Raw genomic sequence first — 25,215 nt, 5'->3', positions numbered from 1 at the left:
GGGGGATCCCCAGGTCCCACCTGGAGGCTGGCATCCCTGAACCTCAGTGGGGCACAAGGCCACAGAGTCCCCCCTCCAAAGCAGCCTTTTCCTCCAGGGGAACTGATCTCTGCAGTCTCGAGAGGAGCTGGAATTCCGGGGGATCCCCAGGTCCCACCTGGAGGCTGGCATCCCTGAACCTCAGAGGGGCACAAGGCCACAGAGTCCCCCCTCCACAGCAGCCCTTTCCTCCAGGGGAACTGATCTCTGCAGTCTGGAGAGGAGCTGGAATTCCGGGGGATCCCCAGGTCCCACCTGGAGGCTGGCATCCCTGAACCTCAGAGGGGCACAAGGCCACAGAGTCCCCCCTCCAAAGCAGCCCTTTCCTCCAGGGGAACTGATCTCTGCAGTCTGGAGAGGAGCTGGAATTCCGGGGGATCCCCAGGTCCCACCTGGAGGCTGGCATCCCTGAACCTCAGTGGGGCACAAGGCCACAGAGTCCCCCCTCCAAAGCAGCCCTTTCCTCCAGGGGGACTGATCTCTGCAGTCTGGAGAGGAGCTGGAATTCCGGGGGATCCCCAGGCCCCACCTGGAGGTTGGCACCCCAAATACAAGCAAGCAGAGAGGCGCCTCCCTCCAGGCCTGATTCTGCAGCGATGCAGTTTTGCCAGACCAGCCTCATTCTTATCTGTAAGATGCCGAAAGATTTCTAATGCGAAAGAACAGGAAAGAACGTGCATCTATCTGCAGCAAGACTGCAGGGTTTGAGGACTACATTTCCCAGCTTGCATAGCGGCCGCCGTCGCCGGAGCAGAAGGGGGCGAGGCCGCCCTTTCTCCTCCCCTCCCCGCCTGAACCCTGATCATGTGACCCGCGGGCCCTGAAACCCACGTGGGCTGAGGGCCAGAAGGTTCTTCCGGGTGTCAGGATGCTGCAAAGGCTGGTGGTGAGGGGCAAGTGCACGTGTGAATGGCGCGGGAGGCTTGCATAGGGGTGCCAATCCCCAGGTGGGGGCAGGGGATCCCCCGGTTTTTGCAGGCCCTCCCCCCACTTCAGGGTTATCAGAAGGGAAATGTTTGCAGGGCACCCCATTATTCCCTGTGGACACTGATTCCCATAAGGTATAATTGATCTGTGGGTATCTGAAGCTTGGGGATGCTGTTTTGTTTTGTTTTTTAGTTAGAGGCCCCAGATTTTCAGGAGAACATCCAGTGCCTCTCCTCAAAACACCCTCCAAGTTTCAAAAAGATTGGACCAGGGAGTCCAATTCTATGAGTCCCCAAAGAAGGTGCCCCTATCCTGCATTATTTCCAAAGGAGGGGAGGCATTTAAAAGGTGTGCGGTTCCCTTTCAATGCGATGGCCAGAACTCCCTTTGGAGTTCAATCACGCTTGTCACACCCTTGCTCCTGGCTCCACCCCCAAAGTCTCTTGGCTCCACCCCCAAATTGTATACTTTTTCTAATCCCCGGGTGGGGGATCCCCCATTTTGGAGACCCTCCCCCTGCTTTAGGGTCATCAGAAAGGGGGGGGGCAGGGAAAGGTCTGCTGGGCACTCCGTTATTCCCTATGGAGACTGATTCCCATAGGGAAGAATGGTGAATTGATCTGCGAGTATCTGGGGGGGCGCTGTTTATTGAGATAGAGGCACCAAATTTTCAGCATAGCATCCGGCGCCTCTCCTCAAAATACCCTCCACGTTTCAAAAGGATTGGACCAGGGAGTCCAATTCTCTGAGCCCCCAAAGAAGGTGCCCCTATCCTTCATTATTTCCAAATGGAGGGAAGGCACTGAAAAGGTGTGCAGTCCTTTTAAATGTGATGGCCGGAATTCCCAAGAGAATGGACTTGGTGGGAAAAATTCTGGAAACAGCAGAGCTGGACTTTTTATCCCAGCTGTTGGCTGGGAAATCTAAGGAAGGAGCAAGAAAATATTGGATGAAATTTTATACCTGGCTAGACACTCAAGGCTCTTAAGATTCTCTGGTGTGAACTTATATCTCCTTTTTCCTGTACTCTGTATCACCAGGTTGCCTTTATTGGAATTGTCAAATTCAATAGATACTTTAACAAAAAGATATGTAACATAAAATATCAAAAGGTTGATGATGATTAGTTTAGAGACAATAATATGTGGCAATTTATGTATTTTAAGAAAGTATTGCAGATGTAGACTTACATTCTTTGAAAGTATTTTTATGCAGAATAAGATTAATATGTACTCATATTCCCTATCCTTTCCTACTCTGTACCCCTAATTCCTTAAAATCAATAAAACTTTTAAAATAAAAAAAAATGTGATGGCCAGAACTCCCATTGGAGTTCAGCTATACTTGTCACAGCCTTGTTCCTGGCTCCACCCCACAATGCCTTCTGGCTCCACCCCCAAAGTCTTCTGGCTCCACCCCCAAAGTCCCCAGATATTTCTTGAATTCAACCGGGCAACCCTGTTTGAGACTCCTTAAGGCAGAGAAAAGTGGGGTATAAAAAACTTAACTCTCCTTCCCTTCTCTTCTGTTGCAAGCTAAGCACAGAAAGAAAATTTGCACAGAAAGAAAATCCCATTAGGATTTGGGATTCCGGTTTGGAGGCCCTCCCCCCGCTTCAGGGTCATCGGAAAGCAGGGAGGGGGGGGAAATGTCTGCTGGGCACTCCATTGTTCCCTCGGGAGACCAATTCCCATAGGATATAATGGAGAATCAATTTGCGGGTATCTGGGGCTCTGGGGGGGGCTGTTTTCTGAGGTAGAGGCACCAAATTTTCAGCATAGCATCTTGCGCCTCTCCCCAAAATACCCTCCAAGATTCAAAAGGATTGGACCAGGGGGTCCAATTCTATGAGCCTCAAAGGAAGGTGCCCCTGTCCTTCATTATTTCCAATGGAGGGAAGGCTGGGTGGCCACCTTCTGCCCTGTTCTTGGCCCTCTAGATGAACTGATGGTCGCTGTTTGAGACAAGATGATGTACTGGATGGTCTAATCCAGCAAGGCTCTTTCTCATGTTATTATGTGGGTCAAAAGTGTGCACCTCGGATGCTTGTGAGAACTGCTAGCAGCAGGATACAAAGAGCTGGCTGCTGGAGTAGGCTGGGCAATAGCATGGGCAGCTACGGCATCTGCGTTCAGGGGTCATGAAAGAGACAAGCTGGGGTGGATCAGCATAGAATGAGGTGGGTAGAAATAGTCCCTCCAAGGGTATCCAGAAAAGATGCTGTTAGTTTATCAGCAGGAGCCAGGAGTCCGTCTTTGTGATAACAGCTTTTTTTCTGTCTTCAGCACCCTGTACGGCTGGGTGGCCACCTTCTCAATGCTGCTCGTAGCCTCCATCAATCTCCCAGATGCCACATCCCTCTTATACCCATTGTGGTAGAGCAGACGGTAAGTGGAGCACGTGGGGTGGGGCTCCTCTCCTTCAGTGTGTCCTGTAGGAATCTCCTGTATGGGGGAGAGATGGGGACTCAGTGGCAGAGCCTCTGCTTGGCATGCAGAAGGTCCCAGGTTCAATTCCCACCATCTCCAGTTAAAAGGACCAGGCAGGAGGTGATGGGAAAGACCTTGACCTGAGACCCTGGCTCAGTGGCAGAGCCTGTGCTTGGCATGCAGAAGGTCCCAGGTTCAATCCTCAGCATCTCCAGTTAAAAGGACCAGGCAGGAGGGGATGGGAAAGACCTTGACCTGAGACCCTGGCTCAGCGGTGCAGCCTCTGCTTGGCATGCAGAAGGTTCCAGGTTCAATCCCCAGCATCTCCAGTTGAAAGGACCAGGCAGGAGGTTATGGGAAAGACCTTGACCTGAGACCCTGGCTCAGTGGCAGAGCCCCTGCTTGGCATGCAGAAGGTCCCAGGTTCCATCCCCGGCATCTTCAGTTAAAAGCACCAGGCAGGAGGTGATGGGAAAGACCTTGACTTGAGACCCTGGCTCAGTGGCAGAGCCTCTGCTTGGCATGCAGAAGGTTCCAGGTTCATTTTATTTTCATTTCATTTCATTTGATTTATATCCCACCCTACCCCACCAAAGCGGGCTCAGAGCGGCTCACAACATAAAAATTCTAACAATAAAATACAAGAATTAAAATACAATAATAATTTACATAATTAAAACAACTCTGACATCTGCAGTTAAAAGGACCAGGCAGGAGGGGATGGTAAAGACCTTGATCTGAGACCCTGGCTCAGTGGCTGAGCCTCTGCTTGGCATGCAGAAGGTCCCAGGTCCAATCTCCGGCATCTCCAGTTAAAAGGACCAGGCAGTGGGTGATGGGAAAGACCTTGATCTGAGACCCTGGCTCAGTGGCTGAGCCTCTGCTTGGCATGCAGAAGGTCCCAGGTCCAATCCCCAGCATCTCCAGTTAAAAGGACCAGGCGGGAGGTGATGGGAAAGACCTTGGCCTGAGACCCTGGCTCAGTGGCAGAGCCTCTGCTTGGCATGCAGAAGGTCCCAGGATCAATCCCTGGCATCTTTATTTATTTTTGTGAATTTGTAGTCCGCCTTTTCCCAAGGTGGGCTCAGGGCGGATTTCAACACAATAAAACAGTTAAAATCACACAACAAAACAGTTAAGAATCAAGCAGTTAAAAGGATTAAATAAAAATGAGAAAAGGTGGCCTCAGTGATACAAACATCATTCACAGATTGAGACACAGGATGCAGTGAGCACAGGGAGGCCAATTAGATGGTGTGAGGACGCCCGCCTGCCTCAGCCAAAAGCCTGGCGGAACAGCTCTGTTTTGCAGGCCCTCCGGAATGGAAGAAGTTCCGGTAGGGCCCGAATCTCCTCGGGGAGCTGATTCCACCAGGTTGGGGCCAGCTGAAATCTCCAGTTGAAAGGACGTGAAAGACCTGCAGGTGATGTGAAAATCTGGAGAGTCGCTGCCAGTCTGAATAGATAAGACTGACTTTGATGGACCAGTAAGTGCAGGAGTCTTTTTGCAGCCCTGGAAGAGTGGATTAGGAATTGAAGAGTCCAAACCAGGGGTGGCCAAACTGTGACTCTTTCACAAATACTGTGTGGCTCTCAAAGCCCCCATCGCCCCATTGGCCCATTTGGAGAAGACGTTTGTCTCTTTAAATCACTTTGTCAAGCCAGCCTGTGGCTTGGAGAAGGATTTAAATTCAAAATTGCTTTCTTTCCACCTCTCTCTCCCCCTTTAAGAACACAAGAGAAGCCAGACCAGTGGCCCATCCAGTCCAACACTCTGTGTCACACAATGGCCAATATATGTGTGTGTGTGTGTGTGTGTGTATATATATATATATACACACACACACATACACACACACACACACACATATATACAGTGGCTAATAGCCACTGATGGACCTCTGCTCCATATTTTTATCCAATCCCCTCTTGAAGGTGGCTATGCTTGTAGCCGCCACCACGTCCTGTGGCAGTGAATTCCACATGTTAATCACCCTTTGGGTGAAGAAGGACTTCCTTTTATCTGTTTTAACCTGACTGCTCAGCAATTTCATCAAATGCCCATGAGTTCTTGTATTGTGAGAAAGGGAGAAAAGTACTTCTTTCTCTGCTTTCTCCATCCCATGCATAATCTTGTAAACCTCTATCATGTCACCCCGCAGTCGATGTTTCTCCAAGCTAAAGAGCCCCACGAGTTTTAACCTTTCTTCATAGGGAAAGTGTTTCAAACCTTTCATCATTCTAGTTGCCCTTCTCTGGACTTTCTCCAATGCTATAATATCCTTTTTGAGGTGCGGTGACCAGAATTGCACACAGTTTTCCAAATGAGATCGCACCATCGATTTATACAGAGGCATTATGATACTGGCTGATTTGTTTTCAGTTCCCTTCCTAATAATTCCCAGCATGGCATTGGCCTTTTTTATTGCAATCGCACACTGTCTTGACATTTTCAGTGAGTTATCTACCATGACCCCAAGATCTCTCTCTTAGTCAGTCTCTGCCAGTTCACGCCCCATCAACTTGTATTTGTAGCTGGGATTCTTGGCCCCAATGTGCATTACTTTGCACTTGGCCACATTGAACCTCACCTGCCACGTTGACGCCCACTCACCCAGCCTCAACAGATCCCTTTGGAGTTCCTCACAATCCTCTCTGGTTCTCACCACCCTGAACAATTTAGTGTCATCTGCAAACTTGGCCACTTCACTGCTTACTCTCAACTCCAAATCATTAATGAACAAGTTAAAGAGCATGGGACCCAGTACTGAGCCCTGCGGCACCCCACTGCTTACCGTCCTCCACTGCGAAGACTGCCCATTTATACTCACTCTCTGCTTCCTATTAATTAGCCAGTTTTTGATCCACAAGAGGACCTGTCCTTTTACTCCATGACTCTCGAGCTTACTAAGGAGCCTCTCCATCTAACCCCTCTCCATCTATTTGCCTTCCTTCCTTCCTTCCTTCCTTCCTTCCTTCCTTCCTTCCTTCCTTCCTTCCTTCCTTCCTTCCTTCCTTCCTTCCTTCCTTCCTTCCTTCCTTCCTTCCTTCCTTCCTTCCTTCCTTCCCTCCCTCCCTCCCTCCCTCCCTCCTTCCTTCCCTCCTCCCTTCCCTCCTTCCCTCCCTCCCTCCCTCCCTCCTTCCTTCCTTCCTTCCTTCCTTCCTTCCTTCCTTCCTTCCTTCCTTCCTTCCTTCCTTCCTTCCTTCCTTCCTTCCTTCCTTCCTTCCTTCCTTCCTTCCTTCCTTCCTTCCTTCCTTCCTTCCTTCCTTCCCTCCCTCCCTCCCTCCCTCCCTCCCTCCCTCCCTCCCTCCAACATCTGACTGTGTGGCTCCTATGTTGTGACTTTGGCCACCCCTGGTCCAAACTCTCCTTGAACAGCTATGTTGAATTGCAGATTGCCTAAAACTGTGGATTGGGACCCTGAAGCGGTCTTTAGGCTTTTAATTCAATTCTTCTTGGACGAATCCCCCCCCGCCCCTTTTTCTCAATTCCAGTTGCCCCTTCCTGACCAAAATTCTCAGTCCGACCTTCAATGACTGACCTCACTGATTCAGGCTGCTGGAGGGGAGGCTGGGATGTGATGGGAAAGCTGAGGGGTGGGGCTTTGCGGAGGGACGGTGGCTCAGTGGTAGAGCATCTGCTTGGGAAGCAGAAGGTCCCAGGTTCAATCCCTGGCATCTCCCAAAAAGGGTCCAGGCAAATAGGTGTGAAAAACCTCAGCTTGAGACCCTGGAGAGCCATGAATGGGGCTGTGGCTCAGTGGCAGAGCATCTGCTTGGGAAGCAGAAGGTCCCAGGTTCAATCCCTGGCATCTCCAACTAAAAAGGGTCCAGGCAAATAGGTGTGAGAAACCTCAGCTTGAGACCCTGGAGAGCCATGAATGGGGCTGTGGCTCAGTGGTAGAGCATCTGCTCGGGAAGCAGAAGGTCCCAGGTTCAATCCTTGGCATCTCCAAAAAAGGGTCCAGGCAAATAGGTGTGAAAAACCTCAGCTTGAGACCCTGGAGAGCCGCTGCCAGTCTGAGTAGACAATACTGACTTGATGGACCAAAGGTCTGATTCAGTATAAGGCAGCTTCATATGTTCATCCCTCCAAAGTATTGATCCGTGTGCCAGCCCTCTTCCCAAACCCTGCCTCTGTGCTGCTCACGCTGTTCTCCCCAGGGCAAGTTCTCCCCAGAACTTGGTCTCCAAATTCTACTGAACTCCCACCAGCTGTTTTCTCGCATTTGTGGGAGATCTGCGGCCCCTTCTCTCTGAGGGAGGGGATCTTTTGCCACCAGCGAGGCCTGAGGCACAACAGTGTGTTAATGCTAACTACCTGTCTTTTTCAGGGCCGGGGGGAGCGCGCCTACGACATCTACTCTCGCCTGCTGAGGGAACGTATTGTCTGTGTGATGGGCCCCGTAAGTGTCGTCCTCCTTCTCCGTCCCTCCTGCTTAGAGAAAAGGGCATCTGTCTCTCTTGAGTCTTTGCTCAGAGTCAGTTTCCTGCATTTGGTTTGTATTGTATTGAGAGCCTGTTTGGTGTGGTGGTTAAGCGCACAGACTCTTATCTGGGAGAACCAGGTTTGCTTCCACATGCAGCCAGTCGGGTGACCTTGAGTCAGTCATAACTCTCTTGGGGTTGTTCTGCTCAAGAGCAGTTCTCAAAAAAGCTCTCTCAGCCCCACCTACCTCACAGGCGGTGTTCCCTCCAAGCTGAGTTAGTGTGAGCTAGCTTTTTTTAGCCTCTGGCTCACACATTTTTGTCGTAGCTCAGGAAAAATGGTCCCAGAGCAAACTCATTTATGTAGGAGCTCAGAACTTTAATGCCAGTAGCTCACAAAGTAGAATTTTTGCTCACAAGGCTCCACAGCTTAGAGGGAGTATCGGTGCCAAGGTCTTTGCCAACAGCTTTCCTGGTGCCCACGAAACATTCTTAGAAAGCAGGCAGAGTTCTTTCGCCACAAAGTTCCTGAAGAGTCATTGAAGATCTGAGTGTTTATTTGTTTTTATTTGATTTATGGGATTTCCTTCCCGCCAAAGCAGACTCAGGGTGGGTTACTGGCAGAATGTGATACCATATACCATTAAAACGTAGGAATATAAAATATAAAGAATTCTCAATCTAAAACATGATTTCCCAGTATAAAATATCTCAGTATAAAATACAGTTGGCTGTGTGGGTTTTTAGAAACGTTACTGCTACCACAGATCAAGGAACTTCACTGTGTGACTGAAGGGAAGCGACGGGAGCCATTTTCTGGCTGGCTGCACCTCCTGCGGCAGCCATTTTGTGGGCATTCCTGCTACCCTCTGTCAGTAGAAAAAAGCAAGAGTCCAGGAGCACCTTCAAGACTAACAAAATTTGTGGCAGGGGAGAAGTTTTGGGAGTCACTGCTCATGCCTTCAGATAGTGGCTACCCATCTTGATCTATACCCCTCCACAAGAATTCCAAAGGTGCCCACAGGCTAAAAGGGTTAGAGAGACCTGTGATGGGGTGACAGGCAACTTCATACCTGACTCCATTTTAGTCTCTCATGAAATTTAGCTGTAACCTTCAAGGCCCTATAAGGCCTAGGACCTATCTATCTGCGGGACCACCTGGCCCCGCACATTCCCCAGAGAGCACTTCAATCAAGTTCTCAAAATCTTTTGGTTGTCCCTGGGCTAAAAGAAGGCGAGGCTAAATTCCACCAGAGCAAGAGCCTTCTCGGTGGCAGCCCCAATAATCTGGAACTCTCTCCCAGAAGCCATCAGGGCCCCGCAGGACTTACCACAGTTCCACTGGTCCTGCAAGACTGAATTGTTCTGGATGGCATATGACATTTAAACGGGAGAGGGCTGCCACCTCACCTGGATCTATCTCGCATTAGTACCGTCTGCCTAGGACCTGACTGTTTTGGAGGAAGGAAAATACTACATGATCCTGCCTTGAAGAGATGAAGTAGCACCATTGTGGTTTTATCTGATTGTTTTACTGTTTTAACACAACGAAAAATTGCAAGCTAGTGACCAATTTACTAAGAAATATATAGAAACCAGTCCAGATGTCCAAAACATGTACATTCAAGTCCCAAAGTAGTGTGGTGAAAAGCCAATCGATTAAGTACTTGTTTCTTCCCAGTCTTCATCAGACCTGGGACCAATATTGATTCAATTATATAGATTCTTTACATAATTTTTAAAAAAGGGGGACACAGAGCGTCTCCGGCAGCAATTTCACATCGGCCACAGCTCAGTATAAGGCCTCTCTTAGTTTGTATTCTGGAGAGCCAGTTTGGTGTAGTGGTTAAGTGTGCAGACTCTTATCTGGGAGAACCGGGTTTGATTCCCCACTCCTCCACTTGCACCTGCTAGCATGGCCTTGGGTCAGCCATAGCTCTGGCAGAGGTTGTCCTTGAAAGGGCAGTTGCTGTGAGAGCCCTCTCCAGCCCCACCCACTTCACAGGGTGTCTTTTGTGGGGGAGGAAGATAAAGGAGATTGTGAGCCGCTCTGAGACTCAATCCTTGAAAGGGCAGCTGCTGTGAGAGCCCTCTCCAGCCCCACCCACCTCACAGGGTGTCTGTTGTGGGGGAAGAAGGGAAGGGAGATTGTAGGCCGCTCTGAGACTGTCCTTGAAAGGGCAGCTGCTGTGAGAGCCCTCTCCAGCCCCACCCACCTCACTGGGTGTCTGTTGTGGGGGAGGAAGGGAAAGGAGATTGTAGGCCGCTCTGAGACTCAATCCTTGAAAGGGCAGCTGCTGTGAGAGCCCTCTCCAGCCTCACCCACCTCACAGGGTGTCTGTTGTGGGGGAGGAAGGGAAAGGAGATTGTGAGCCGCTCTGAGACTCTTCGGAGTGGAGGACGGGATATAAGTCCAATATCTTCTTCTTCTTCTTTTACTGTTTTAGCATTGTTTATCTTTTGTTGAACAAAGCAGGAGTCAAGTTTCACCTTTAAGACCAACCAATTGGTTGGTATTAAAGGTACGACTTGACTCCTGCTTTGTTCAACTGCTTCAGGCCAACCTGGCTGCCTGCTTGGATTTATCTTATGTTGTTAGCCGCCTTGAGTCTTCACAGAATGGGTGGGATATAAATCTAACGTAATAATAATTAAACAAATAAACAAACTTGGGGGGGCTTTGCATTCCTGCTGTCGGAGTGAAGGGGATGGGTGCACTTCCGATGTGGGCAGAAGCGCCTTGCCAACAAAAAAAAGGGACAGAGCAGAGGAAGGCGTTGGGCATGGTTTTCGGCACTCGGGAACTGACCCGCCTTGTGTCTCCTTGTCTCTAGATTGACGACAACGTGGCCAGTCTGGTTATAGCGCAGCTGCTGTTCCTGCAGTCGGAAAGCAATAAGAAGCCCATCCACATGTACATTAACAGCCCTGGTAAGTTGCAGTGAGAAGTCAGAGACGGTACTGACCTCGAGGCGCCAGGGGTCTTGGTTCAGTAAAAGCGGGGCTTTTTTTGTAGCAGGAACTCCTTTGCATATTAGGCCACGTCCTCCTGATGTAGCCAATCCTCCTGGAGCTTCCAGTTGGCCCTGTTAGAAGAGCCCTGTAAGCTCTTGGAGGACTGGCTACATCAGGGTTGTGTGGCCTAATAGGCAAAGGAATCCCTGCTACAAAAAAAGCTCCGCTCTAGTGCATGCGTGAAGTGCCATCAAGTTCTGGATGACATGGCATCCGTGTAGAAGCAGCAGAAGACATTGGATTTATATCTCGCTCTTCACTCAGAGTCTCCGAGCGGCTCACAATTTCCTTTATCTTCCTCCACCACAACAGGCACCCTGTGAGGTAGATGAAGATACTGGATTTATATCCCGCCCTCCACTCTGAAGAGTCTCAGAGCAGCTCACAACCTCCTTTCCCTTCCTCCCCCACAACAGGCACCCTGTGAGGTGGGTGGGGTTGAGAGGGCTCTCACAGCAGCTGCCCTTTCAAGGACAACCTCTGCCAGAGCTCTGGCTGACCCGAGGCCATTCCAGCAGGTGCATGTGGAGGAGTGGGGAATCAAGCCCGGTTCTCCCAAATAAGAGTCCGCACACTTAATCATTACACCAAACTGGCTCTCTTACAATCACCTACCTTCCTCCCCCACAACAGACACCCTATGAGGTGGGTGGGGCTGAGAGAGCTCTCACAGAAGCTGCTCTTTCAAGGACAACTCCTGTGAGAGCTATGGCTGACCCAAGGCCTTTCCAGCAGCTGCAAGTGGAAGAGTGGGGAATCAAACCCAGTTCTCCCAGATAAGAGTCCGCGCACTTAACCACTACACCAAACTGTGTAGAATTTTCAAGGTGAGAAATGTTGTTACTATTACCCAGGGCTTTTTTTGTAGCAGGAACTCCTTTGCATATTAGGCCACACCCACCTGATGTAGCCAGTCCTCCAAGAGCTTACAGGGCTCTTAATACAGGACCTACGGTAAGTTCCAGGAGAATTGGGGTGTGCAGCCTAATATGCAAAGGAGTTCCTGCTACAAAAAAAGCCCTCAGTAAATGGCAACTTCATGTTTGTATGTATGTTTGTCTTCTCCCTGCTTTGCTTGACAAGAATCTCAAAGTTTGTTTCTCTCGGTCAGATGGTTTGGAGGGGTGTGTGTGTGTGAGTGTTCAATCCTTGGTTCGGTCAGAGTGGGGGTCTCTGTCTGTCGGTCTTTTGCCTGTCAGATTCAACCCCCCCCCCTCAAAAAAAAAACCCCCAAACCCAACCCAGGTCTTTTGAACCCTTCAGCATTCAGTGAAGATCAAATAACTTCTTGGACCTGGAGAGCTTCTTTTTATTAAATTATTTCAGGGGTGGCCAAAGGTAGCTCTTCAGATGTTGTTTGCCTACAACTCCCATCAGCCCCAGCCATTGGCCATGCTGGCTGGGGCTGATGGGAGTTATAGGCAAAAAAAAACCATCTGGAGAGCTACCGTTGGCCGCCCCTGAATTATTTCATTTATTACCAGTAAGAACCCAGAGTGGCTTACCTTGTTCTCCCATTTTCTCTTCACAACAACCTTGTAAAGTAGGCCACGCTGAGCGTGTGAGAGTGGCCCAGGGTCACCCAGCGAGCTTCTATGGCAGAGTCGAGGTTTGAACTTACATCCCCTGGGTTCTAATTCAGTGCATCCCACCGGCCCATATTCTAGGACTCAGTTTTCCAGGCCGAACATTCTTGCGCCCTTATCGAATAAGGCAACATTCCCAAGGCCTTTTATTTTTCTTTCTCTGAGGAGTATTCTCCTTGGGGAAAGGACATGGTGAAATTTCCTTTGCTAGATCAGAATATAGCTCTTTTCTTCTTCTTTTTTTGAAGACTGGGGCATTTGTTTTACTGGAATGTGTGTTGGCATCGGGCTTTAAAACGGTGTAGGATGGGGTGGCCAGCGGTAGCTCTCCAGATTTTTTTTGCCTACAACTCCCATCAGCCCCAGCCATTGGCCAATGGCTGGGGCTGATGGGAGTTGTAGGCAAACAACGTCTGGAGAGCTACCGTTGGCCACCCCTGGTGTAGGTAACTCAGGGGTATTGAACTCATGAGGGCCGGATCTGGCATAAATGAGACCTTGTCAGGCCGGGCCACGTGTGTACCTATTTAAGGTTAGGTAGCAGAAATATAAATTTCATAAAGAACACAGACCAACACAAATATATTTTTCCAAAAACTTAAAACATGCTTAAAGCGTTAGCACTCGTTGGTTTTAAAGATGCTTTCTTTGTATTTCTCCCATGAGATCCAGGGAACTGGGCAAAGGAAGCTCTGGCTCTTTCCATCCTTCCCCAGGGGCTTGGGGGGGGGGGGGGCGGGGGAGGAGCCTCAGCCAGTAGAAGGAAGAGAGGCTTGGCTCAGTAGCTCTGCTGTGTGATTGAGAGAGCCTGGCAAAGTGACAGCAGCAAAACCCGCTTACTGTAGGATGGTGCTGCAGCAGGAGTCTTGGGGCCCCCCGACCCTCCCGAGCAGCTCCATCCCATTTTGGTTCCTCTCGGATGAAGGCAGACAGCGCCTGGATTTTCCCAACTGGACATGGGAAGGCTCGCTAATCCCTTTGCTTCCTCCGCAGGGGGCATGGTGACGTCCGGCCTGGCCATCTACGACACGATGCAGTACATCCTCAACCCCATCTGCACCTGGTGCGTGGGCCAGGCGGCCAGCATGGGCTCTCTGCTGCTGGCGGCAGGATCTCCGGGGATGCGCCACTCCCTGCCCAACTCGCGCATCATGATCCACCAGCCCTCGGGAGGGGCCCGGGTGAGTCTCACAGCCCTGCGGGAGGTGGACGCTGGCAGCCCTCCCGGTCTCCACTGCTTTCCTCAGCACCCCCTCCCTCCCCACCGCCACTAAGTCTTCGTTTCCATCCTGATGATGATGAAGTAGAAGTAGAGGAGGAGGAGAAGTAGTAGTAGAATAGTGTAAGTAGCAGTAGAAAAAGTAGTAGTAGTAGAGCAGTAGTAGAAGAAGTAGTAGAGTAGAAATAGTAGTAGTAGTAGTAGTAGTAGTAGTAGTAGTAGTAGTAGAAGAAGATAGAGGATGAATAGTAGTAGAAGAAGTAGAGTAGTTGGAGTAGTAGAAGTAGAGTAGTAGTGTAAGTAGCAGTAGAAAAAGTAGTGGTAGTAGTAGAAGTAGTAGAGCAGTAGTAGAAGTAGAGTAGTAGTAATAGAAGAAGAAGTAGAGTAGTAGGAGTAGTAGAAGTAGTAGTAATAGAAGAAGAAGTAGAGTAGTAGGAGTAGTAGAAGTAGAGTAGTAGGAGTAGAAGACAGAGTAGTAGGAGTAGTAGAAGTAGAAAAAGTACTAGAAGTAGTAGAAAAGTAGTAGAGTAGAAGCAGTGGTAGTAGAAGTAGTAGTGGTGGTAGTTTGCCAGGGATCATGGAGGGTTTTTTTACCATTTTCTGGGTGTGGATTAGGTGTCATTGGAGTGTGTGTGTGGGGAGAGGTATCTGGGAATTTCCTGCATTGTGCAGAGGGGGGTTGGACTAGATGACCCTGGCGGTCTCAATTCTATGATTCTAGGAAGAGTTGGATTTATACCTGCCCTTTACTCTGAATCTCAGAGCCACTTACAATCTCCTCCTCCCTCCCTCTCCCCACAACACACCCTGTGAGGTAGGTGAGGTTGAGATTGCTCTTGGAGAACTGCTCTTGAGAGAACAGCTCAGAGAGAATTTGGGGCTGGCCCAAGATCACTCCAGCAGCTGCACATGGAGGAGGGGTGGGGAATCAAACCTGGTTCTCCCAGATTAGAGGCCGCACACTTAACCACTACACCAAACTGGCTCCCAAAGCTTTCCTGTAGCTCATCAAGTGTTTTTATTAAAAAGTGGGCAAGGCTGGGTGGGACACCTGCCCAGCAGGGTTTCTGATTGGCCGCTGGGAATCTGATTAGTCACACAGATTAAAATGACACCGTTTTAGCAGCAGCTGACACCACAGTGTTGCTTCTGTCCTCTCGCACGCCTCTTTCCGTTGCATTTTTCCAAAATTGCCCCTCTTGTCTCCTGCATTTCGGCTTCCTCTGCGTGTGGAGTTCCACCTCGCCTGGCAGCCATTTTGTGGTTCTCGCAGTCAGGATTCCAAATGTGCCGGCAGGCTCAGAAAGACTGGGGGCCCCTGGACTGGGATCTGGGAGTCCAGAATTCAGATCCCTTGCTGAGTGAACCTTGGGCCAGTCACACGCACATCCTCAGCTTCTAGCCTCCCTTACAGGGATTGTTGTGAGGCTGAAATGGAGCAGAGGATAATGTCGAGTCCCCATTAGGGAGAACAGAGGGGCACAGACGGAGTAGAAGAAGAAGACATTGGATTTATATCCCGCCTTGTACTCTTAGTCTCAGAGCGGCTCACAATCTCCTTTACCTCCCTCCCCCACAACAGACAGCCTGTGAGGTGTGGGGGGGGGGGCTGAGAGAGCTCTGACAGAAGCTGCCCTTTCAAGGACAGAGTCTCAGAGCGGCCTACAATCTCCTTTCCCTTCCTCCTCCACAACAGACACCCTGTGAGGCGGGTGGGGCTGAGAGGGCTCTCCCAGAAGCTGCCCTTTCAAGGACAACTCCTGCAAGAGCTATGGTGACCCACGGCCATTCCAGCAGGTGCAAGTGGAGGAGTGGGGAATCAAACCCGGTTCTCCCAGATAAGATATTGGATTTATATCCCCACCCTTCACTCTGAATCTCAGAGTGGTCTACAATCGTTACCTTCCTCCCCCACCACAGACACCCTGTGAGGTGGGTGGGGCTGGAGAGGGCTCACAGCTGCTGCCCTTTCAAGGACAACCTCTGCCAGAGCTCTGGCTGACCCAAGGCCGTTCCAGCAGCTGCAAGAGGAGGAGTGGCCTGTTAGCAACCGGGCCATGAGTTGTATAGTTATTTCATTATATATTACAATGCAGTAATAATAATAAGAAGAAGACATTGGATCGATATCCTGCCCTCCACTCACAATCTCAGAGTGGCTCACAATCTGCTTTATCTTCTTTACCCACAACAGACACCCTGTGAGGTGGGTGGGGCTGAGAGAGCTCTCCCAGCACTGCCCTTTCAAGGACAACTCCTGCGAGAGCTGTGGCTCACCCAAGGCCGTTCCAGCAGCTGCCAGTAGTGGGGAATCAAACCCTGTGAGGTGGGTGGGGCTGAGAGAGCTCTCCCAGCACTGCCCTTTAAAGGACAACTCCTGCGAGAGCTGTGGCTCACCCAAGGCCGTTCCAGCAGCTGCCAGTAGTGGGGAATCAAACCCTGTGAGGTGGGTGGGGCTGAGAGAGCTCTCCCAGCACTTCCCTTTAAAGGACAACTCCTGCGAGAGCTATGGCTCACCCAAGGCCGTTCCAGCAGCTGCCAGTAGTGGGAATCAAACCCTGTGAGGTTGGTGGGGCTGAGAGGACTCTCACAGCAGCTGCCTTTTTAAGGACTACTCTTACGAGAGCTATGGCTCACCCAAGGCCGTTCCAGCAGCTGCAAGTGGATGAGGGGGGAATCGAATGTGATTCTTCCACTTGACCACTACACCAAACTGGCTCTCTGCATAAAGAATAACTAAAGAGGCAAATGCTTCCCCCTCTCTGCTTCCGCTTCCAGGGCCAAGCGACAGATATTGCTATCCAAGCGGAGGAAATCTTGAAGCTGAAGAAACAGATCAATTGCCTGTATGCTAAACACACAAAGCAGACCCTGGAGGTGATTGGTAAGCTCCTTGGGCCCACCGGGGCAGAGTTGGGCCCCACTGCAAGGTGTGGGGAGACAGAACCAAGCATGACCTGGCAAGGTTTGGGGTCAGGTGGGCCGAGAGGGGCTGGGACTCTCTAAGCTGAGTGAGTGTGAGCTAGCTCAGTTTTTTAGCCTCCAGCTCTCACATTTTTTGTCTTCGCTCAGGAAGGATGACCCTAGAGCACAATAATTTATGCAGTAGAATCATAGAGTAGGAAGAAACCTCCAGGGTCATCTAGTCCAACCCACTGCACAATGCAGGAAATTCACAAATACCTCCCCCTAAATTCACAGGATCCTCATTGCTGTCAGATGGCCATCTAGCCTCTGCTTAAAAACCTCCGAGGAAGGAGAGCCCACCACCTCCCAAGGAGGAAGCCTGTTCCACTGAGGAACCGCTCTAAACTCACAAATACCTCCCCCTAAATTCGCAGAATCCTCATTGCTGTCAGATGGCCATCCAGCCTCTGTTTAAAAACCTCCAAGGAAGGAGAGCCCACCACCTCCCAAGGAGGAAGCCTGTTCCACTGAGGAACCGCTCTAACGGTCAGGAAATTCTTCCTAATGTTAAGGCGGAAACTCTTCTGATTTAATTTCAGCCCTTTCAGAAAACAATTTCACATCATCCTCTATATCCAGGATGGCCAACGGTAACTCTCCAGATGTTTTTTTTGCCTACAACTCCCATCAGCCCCAGCCAGCATGGCCAATGGCTGGGGCTGATGGGAGTTGTAGGCAAAAAACAGTTCCAGACCATTTGAGCTTTGAATGTCAACACTGGGACCTTAAACCTGATCCGGTACTCCATTTGGAGCCAGTTAAGCTGGCAGAGCACCGGTGGAGTATGCGCTTTCCACAGCGTACCTGTGAGGACCTGCACCACTGCATTCTCCACCGCTAGAATTTTCACCGGCAAATTGCCTCTTCCGCTAGTGCCAGTTGTCACTTTCACCGGCTCTTAAGCAGGGGGGAAGGAAGGAGTTGTGACTTGCTAGTTCTCAAGACCTGGTCAAGGCAATTAGGGACAAGACGTTTTGGAGGTCATAAATTCATGGGGTCTCCATAAATCGGAAGCGACCTGGCAGTGCTAAAGGCACAGTTTTTCTTTTTGGCCTTAACTGAAAATGATAATCAGAGAAGGGCTTTGAATCGGGGTGGCCAAACTTACTTAATGTAAGAGCCACGTAGAATAAATGTCAGGTGTCTGAGAGCTGCAAGACAGGAAGGAAGGAAGAAGGGAAATGGATTTGGGGGGAGATGGAAAGAAAGCAACTTTAACATTAAATGCATTCTCCAAGCTGTCAACTGGCTTTACTTGGAGAAGTGATTTAAAGAAGAAGAATTGCAGATTTATACCCCGCCCTTCTCTCTGAATCAGAGACTCAGAGTGGTTTACAATCTCCAGTTTGGTGTAGAGGTTAAGTGCGTGGACTCTTATCTGGGAGAACCGGGTTTGATTCCCCACTCCTCCACTTGCACCTGCTGGAATGGCCTTGGACTAGCCTATCTCAGAGGTTTTCCTTGAAAGGGCAGCTGCTGTGAGAGCCCTCTCAACCCCACCCACCTCACAGGGTGCCTGTTGTGGGGAGAGAAGATAAAGGAGATTGTAAGCTGCTCTGAGTCTCTGATTCAGAGAGAAGGGCAGGGTAGAAATCTGCAATTCTTCTCCTCCTCCTCCTTCCCCCACAACAGACACACTGTGAGGTGGGTGGGGCTGAGAGGGCTCTCACAGCTGCTGCCCTTTCAAGGACTACTCCTGCGATAGCTATGACTAACCCAAGGCCTTTCCAGCAGCTGCAAGTGGAGGAGTGGGGAATCAAACCCGGTTCTCCCAGATAAGATATTGGATTTATATCCCCACCCTTCATTCTGAATCTCAGAGTGGTCTACAATCGTTACCTTCCTCCCCCACAACAGACACCCTGTGAGGTGGGTGGGGCTGAGAGAGCTCTCCCAGAAGCTGCCCTTTCAAGGACACCTCTGCTAGAGCTAAGGCTGACCCAAGGCCATTCCAGCAGGTGCAAGTGCAGGAGTGGGGAATCAAACCCGGTTCTCCCAGATAAGAGTCCATGCACTTAACCTCTACACCCAACTGGCTTCAAGAGAGGTATGCCTTCTCCAAGCCAGCCAGTGAGGTGGTGGGGGCTTCAAGAGCCACAGAATGTGTGCAAAAGAACCACATGCGGCTTCTGAGCTACAGTTTGGCCACCCCTGGCTTTGAACCACAAGGCAAGGTGGAATATCAACGTTCTGCTAAATAAAAATGTATTAACTGCGCTGTCTTCTCACTCTCCCAGAGTCCACTATGGAGAGGGACCGTTACATGAGTCCCGTAGAGGCCCAGGAGTTTGGCATCCTGGACAAAGTGCTTGTCCATCCGCCGCACGACGGAGAAGATGAACCGGAGCTGGTCCGCAAGGAGGCTCCGCCTGCCCCCGCTCCCCCGGCCTCTTCGTCAGCCGAACCCTGAGAAACCGGCAGCCTCGGTTTTGCACCTGGGGCGATTGTGGCTTTGCTGGCCCCATGAAGCAAGGACTGCTGTGGCCTGGCTGTCCGGATTTCACAGCCCACCCCCCCGGATATTGCTCTCTTTAGCAGGCAGAGAGCGTGGCTGACCGGCTGAGTTCTTAAGGAGCCAGCCTGTTACCTCCTGCCCTGCCAGATCTGACATTTCATTCTTCCAGTAGGAGGGATCTCCCCACCACCACCTCCCCCAGTGTCGGCGCTGTTTATAGAGTGATGGTTTTAAATGAAATGTTGAGCTCTTTGGCACTCTCGGTCTGGTTTTCCTGGCTTTCCTCTCGTCAGCTGTGTGGTTTGCGGTCTCTCGTCTTCTAGGTGTTTCTTCCTGCGGTGGATTCCGATCACATAAGTAGGCAGGCAGGTGGGAAATGGATGCCTCAAGCAATAGAACTCTGGCAAATGTTATACCTGCCAAATACTGTCCTTGGTTTCTAAAAGCTCGCTGGCAAGTCCTGTCCCGTAATGCAGCTGTCCTGATCCATCATGCACCAGGGCCCCAGGATATTTATTTACTCCACTGATTTACTTCGTTTATACCAGGGGTGGCCAAACTGTGGCTCTTTCACACATGTTGTGTGGCTCTTGAAGCCCCTACCACATTGTTGGCTGACTTGGAGAAGGCATTTCTCTCTTTAAATCACTTCTCCAAAACAAGCCAGGTGCTGGCATTTAAAGTTAAAGTTGCCTTCTTTCAACCTCTCCCTCCCTCTGCCTTCCTTCCTTCATAAGAACATAAGAGAAGCCATGTTGGATCAGGCCAGTGGCCCATCCAGTCCAACATTCTGTGTCACATAAGAGAAGCCACGTTGGATCAGGCCAATGGCCCATCCAGTCCAACATTCTGTGTCACACAGTGGTCAAAAAACCAGGGGCCATCAGGACATAAGAGAAGCCATGTTGGATGAGGCCAATGGCCCATCCAGTCCAACACTGTGTCACACAGTGGCCAAAGAAATTATATATATATATATACACACCCACACACACACACACAGTGACTAAAAGCCACTGATGGACCTCTGCTCCATATTTTTATCTAACCCCCTCTTGAAGCTGGCTATGCTTGTAGCCACCACCACCTCCTGTGGCAGTGGATTCCTTCCTTCCTTCCTTCCTTCCTTCCTTCCTTCCTTCCTTCCTTCCTTCCTTCCTTCCTTCCTTCCTTCCTTCCTTCCTTCCTTCCTTCCTTCCTTCCTTCCTTCCTTCCTTCCTTCCTTCCTTCCTTCCTTCCTTCCTTCCTCCCTCCCTCCCTCCCTCCCTCCCTCCCTCCCTCCCTTCCTTCCTTCCTTCCTTCCTTGTCTCAAATATCCGATGTTTATGTCTTGTGGCTCTCAGACATCTGACATTTAAGCAAGTTTGGCCAACCCTGGTTTATACCTTTCTCCCCAGCGTACATTGTTCTCATCACTTCCATTTTATCCGCACAACAACCCTGTGCGGTAGGCTAGGCTGGGGAGTGTGTGACCTGCCCACGGTCACCCAGCGAGCTTCCATGGCACAGGTGAAGGTTTCAACCTGAGTCTCACAGATCCTGTTCCAGCACTCTTGTTTCGTGTAGTGGTTACAAGTGGTGGACTGTAATCTGGAGATCTAGGTTTGATTCCCCACTCCTCCACATGAAACCTGCTGGTGTGATCTTGCGCCAGTCACAGTTTCCTCTGAGCTGTTCTCTCAAGAGCAGCTCTCTCAGCCTCACCAACCTCACAGGGTGCTTACTGTGAGGAGAGGAAGAGAAGCAGATTGTAAGTTGCTCTGAGTGAAGGGCAGGGTATAAATCTTCCTCCTCTGACCGCTACACCACTTTGTATCAAGAAAATACAGTATTTTTCCTCACAGTTCCTCTCTTCCCCCCTTCAAATGTAATCTACATCAGGAGAATTTGCTTTTGTTACTACTTGCTACAGTTAAAACATGACTTCTATTTGATGTGACCTTCCTTTCTTGCTAGCTAGCAGGCCTTGTAATAAGAGCCCTGTAAGATCTTGGAGGATGGTGTGGCCTCATTTGGAATACTGTGTGCAATTCTCGTCACCGCACCTCAAAAAGGATATTATAGCCTTGGAAAAAGTCCAGAAAAGGGCAACTTGAATGATGAAATGTTTGGAACTCTTTCCCTATGAAGAAAAGTTAAAACGCTTGGGGCTCTTTAGCTTGGAGAAACGTCGACTGCGGGGTGACACGATAGAGGTTTACAAGATTATGTATGGGATGGAGAAGGAAGAGAAAGAAGTCCTTTTCTCCCTTTCTCACAATACAAGAACTCGTGGGCATTCAATGAGCAGTCAGGTTAAAAGGGATAAAAGGAAGTACTTCTTCACCAAAGGGTGATTAACATGTGGAATTCACTGCCACAGGAGGTGGTGGCGGCCACAAGCATGGCCACCTTCAAGAGGGGTTTAGATAAAAATATGGAGCAGAGGTCCATCAGTGGCTATTAGCCACAGTGTGTGTGTATGTATAAAAAAATTTGGCCACCGTGTGACACAGAGTGTTGGACTAGATGGGCCATTGGCCTGATCCAACATGGCTTCTCTTATGTTCTTATGATTGGATACATCAGGCGTGTATGGCCTAATATACAAAGGAGTTCCTGCTACAAAAACACTCATAGCTACCCTTCCCTTGAGAGTATCCATGAGTATCCACATGAATCATTGTGCGTTTGATAGGGCTTTGAATGCCACAAACAGAAGCTGAGGTAAATGTAGTTCAAGGACCCCCACCTAGAATCATAATGCCCCTTATAAATCGATGACGTGGCCTCATTTGGAGTAATGTGTACAATTTTGGTCACCACGCCTCAAAAACGGCAACTAGAATGATTAAAGCGTTGGAACACGTTCCCTAAAAAGAAAGATTAAAGCGCTTGGAGCTCTTTACATGATAGAGGTTTACAAGATTATGCATGGGATAGAGAAGGTAGAGAAAAGTCCTTTTCTCCCTTTCTCACAATACGAGAACTTGTGGACATTCAATGAAATGGCTGAACAGTTGGGTTAGAACGGATAAAAGGAAGTCCTTCACCCAAAGGGTAATTAACATGTGGAATTCACTGCCACAGAAGGTGGTGGCGGCTACAAGCATAGACAGCTTTAAGGGGATTGGATCAACATCTGGAGCAGAGGTCCATCCGTAGCTATTAGTCACGAGGTATAGACTGTACTCTGTCTGGGGCAGTGATGCTCTGTATTCTTGATGCTTGGGAGGGGCAACAGTGGGAGGGCTTCTAGTGTCCTGGCCCCCCTGGTGGACCTCCTGATGGCACCTGGTTTTTTTGGCCACTGTGTGACACAGAGTGTTGGACTGGATGGGCCATTGGCCTGATCCGACATGGCTTTTCTTATGTTCCTATGTCTGGAGCAAGTGATGCTTTGTCTTCTGGGTGCTTGGGGGGGCACAGTGGGAGGGCTTCTAGTGTCCTGGCCCCACTAATGGACCTCCTGATAGCACCTGGGCTTTTTGGCCACTGTGTGACACAGAGCGTTGGACAGGATGGGCCATTGGCCTGATCCAACATGGCTTCTCTTGTGTTCTTATGTCTGGGGCAGTGATACTCTGTCTTCTAGGTGCTTGTGGGGGGCACAGTGGGAGGGCTTCTAGTGTCATGGCCCCACTGATGGACCTCCTGATGGCACCTGGGTTTTTTTGGCCACTGCGTGACACAAAGTGTTGGACTGGATGGGCCATTGGCCTGATCCAACAGGGCTTTTCTTATATTCTTAGTACACATACACAGGGCACTTCATTCGGGGGCCATGGCTTAGTAGTAGAGCATCTGCTTGGCATGCAGAAGGTCCCAGGTCCAAGCCCCAGCATCTTCAGTTAAAAGGACCAGGCAGAAGGTGATGGGAAAGACCTTTGCCTGAGACCCTGGAGAGCGGCTGCCAGTCTGAGCAGTCAAGACTGACCTGACTGATTCAGTAGAAGGCAGCTTCATACGTTTATGGGAGGAGCCATGGCTCAGGGAGATGTTGCTGCATAGTCCCGCCTCCAAAGCAGCTATTTCCTCCAAGGGAACTGATCTCTAATCTGGAGATCATTTACAATTCCAGGAGGTCTGGCAACAACATTTGTTCCCCACAGCAGTTCTTGGACCCTCCGTGGAACACAGCATAGCATTCAGTGCTGGGGAAGAAACACAACTAGAAGAAGGAGAAGATATTGGATTTATATCCCCACCCTTCACGCTGAATCTCACAGTGGTCTACAATCTTTACCTTCCTCCCACACAACAGACACCCTGTGAGTTGGGTGGGGCTGAGAGAATTCTCCCAGAAGCTGCCCTTTCAAGGACAGAGTCTCAGAGCAGCTTACAATCTCCTTTCCCTTTCTCCCCCACAACAGACACCCTGTGAGGCAGGTGGGGCTGAGAGAGCTCTCCCACAAGCTGACCTTTCAAGCACAGAGTCTCAGAGCGGCCTACAATCTCCTTTACCTTCCTCCTCCACAACAGACACCCTGTGAGATGAGTGGGGCTGAGAGAGCTCTCCCAGAAGCTGCCCTTTCAAGCACAGAGCAGCTCACAATCTCCTTTACCTTCCTCCCCCACAACAGACACCCTGTGAGGCAGGTGGGGCTGAGAGAACTCTCCCAGAAGCTGCCTTTTCAAGGACAGCTCTGCAAGAGTGATGGCTGACCCAAGGCCATTCCAGCAGCTGCAAGTGGAGGAGTGGGGAATCAAACCCGGTTCTTCCAGATGAGAGTCCGCACACTTAACCACTACACCATACTGGCTCTTGTGCGCATGCACACTTTGTTCTGTTGCTTCATAGAATCATAGAGTTGGAAGGGACCTCTAAGGTCATCTAGTCCAACCCCCTGAACAATGCAGGAAACTCACAAACACCTCCCCCTAAATTCACAGGATCTTCATTGCTGTCAGGTGGCCATCCAGCCTCTCTTTAAAAACCTCCAAGGAAGGAGAGCCCACCACCTCCCAAGGAGGAAGCCTGTTCCACTGAGGAATCGCTCTAATGGTCAGGAAGTTCTTCCTAATGTTGAGCCGGAAACTCTTCAGGTGAGCAGGAGGACTAAGAAGTAGGGTTGCCTACCTTCAGGTAATAGAATAACTGAATGAGAAATACAGATAGAGGTAAGAGAAGCAAAGCTAGCCGCTGTGCAACAGAATCAAAAGAATACAGAAATTATACAACATTTAAGGTGAAATAAAAAACATGTCAAATTTATTTTATTATCAAAAGCATCAGAACCTAATATCAATAGATTACAGTCTATTCATAGGTGAAAATCTTCTATTTTCAGAGTGCATTCCAAAATTGCAAGTCAAATTCCATGTTGAAATAAATCTGTCATCGTAGCAGCAACGTATCTGGTTTCACTAATGCTTTTTCCAGGCTTTCTATGAACAAAGATAAATTACAGGCAAGAACGCTCAGAGTCTGCTTCTCCTCTCAGTACAACGTTCTTTATTTCAAGAATTGAATTGGACTTGGTGTTTTGGAATGCACTTTGAAAACAGAAGATTCCCATCTAGACTGTCCTCTATATGACTCTAAGAAAGAGACGGTATTTGAGATTCTCTGGTTTGTCCTAGATGCATGGATAGTGATATGAGAGTCTAAGGGTTTTGATAATGAAATGTAGTATTTGAGATGTTTATTATTTCACCTTAGGGTTGCCATGCCCAATTCAAGAAATACCTGGGGACTTTGGGGGTGGGGCCAGGAGCAAGGGTGTGTCAAGCCTAATTGAACTCCAAAGCGAGTTCTGGCCATCACGTTTAAAGGGACTGCACACCTTTTCAATGCCTTCCCTCCATTAGAAATAATGAAGGATAGGGGCACCTTCTTTGGGGGCTCATAGAATTGGACCCCCTGGTCCAATCCTTTTGAAAATTGGATGGTGTTCTGAGGAGAGACACCAGATGTTATGCTGCCAATTTGGTGCCTCTACTTAAAAAAACAGCCCCTGCCCCCCACCCTACAGAGCCCCAGATACCCACAGATCAATTATCCATTATATCCTATGGGAATCAGTTTCCAGCAGACATCACCTCTCCCCCCGCTTTCTGATGACCCTGAAGCGGGGGGGAGGGCAGGAGGATTCCCTGTCCCCACCTGGGGATTGGCAACCCTAGATTAGACAGGTCTGATTAGGGTCAAACCGCCCTTTCTGCTGCCTC

At 49.7% G+C, this 25,215-nt stretch overlaps 1 protein-coding gene across 1 annotated transcript; it reads left to right on the top strand.

Moving 5' to 3' along the window:
* Positions 1-847: 847 nt before the first annotated feature.
* On the top strand, positions 848-19,322 carry CLPP (caseinolytic mitochondrial matrix peptidase proteolytic subunit). The gene is made up of 7 exons (XM_060252234.1): positions 848-925; positions 3,252-3,353; positions 7,730-7,801; positions 10,658-10,754; positions 13,418-13,605; positions 16,422-16,527; positions 18,848-19,322. Exons 1-7 carry the CDS (start codon positions 908-910, stop codon positions 19,018-19,020), a joined length of 756 nt encoding a protein of 251 aa, XP_060108217.1. The 5' UTR covers positions 848-907; the 3' UTR covers positions 19,021-19,322.
* Positions 19,323-25,215: the final 5,893 nt, after the last annotated feature.

This window comes from Heteronotia binoei, chromosome 13, assembly GCF_032191835.1.
Source record: "Heteronotia binoei isolate CCM8104 ecotype False Entrance Well chromosome 13, APGP_CSIRO_Hbin_v1, whole genome shotgun sequence".
Taxonomy (NCBI): domain Eukaryota; kingdom Metazoa; phylum Chordata; class Lepidosauria; order Squamata; family Gekkonidae; genus Heteronotia; species Heteronotia binoei.
The sequence above is the reverse complement of the archived record's forward strand: the minus strand, read 5'-3'. Positions and strand labels throughout refer to the sequence as shown.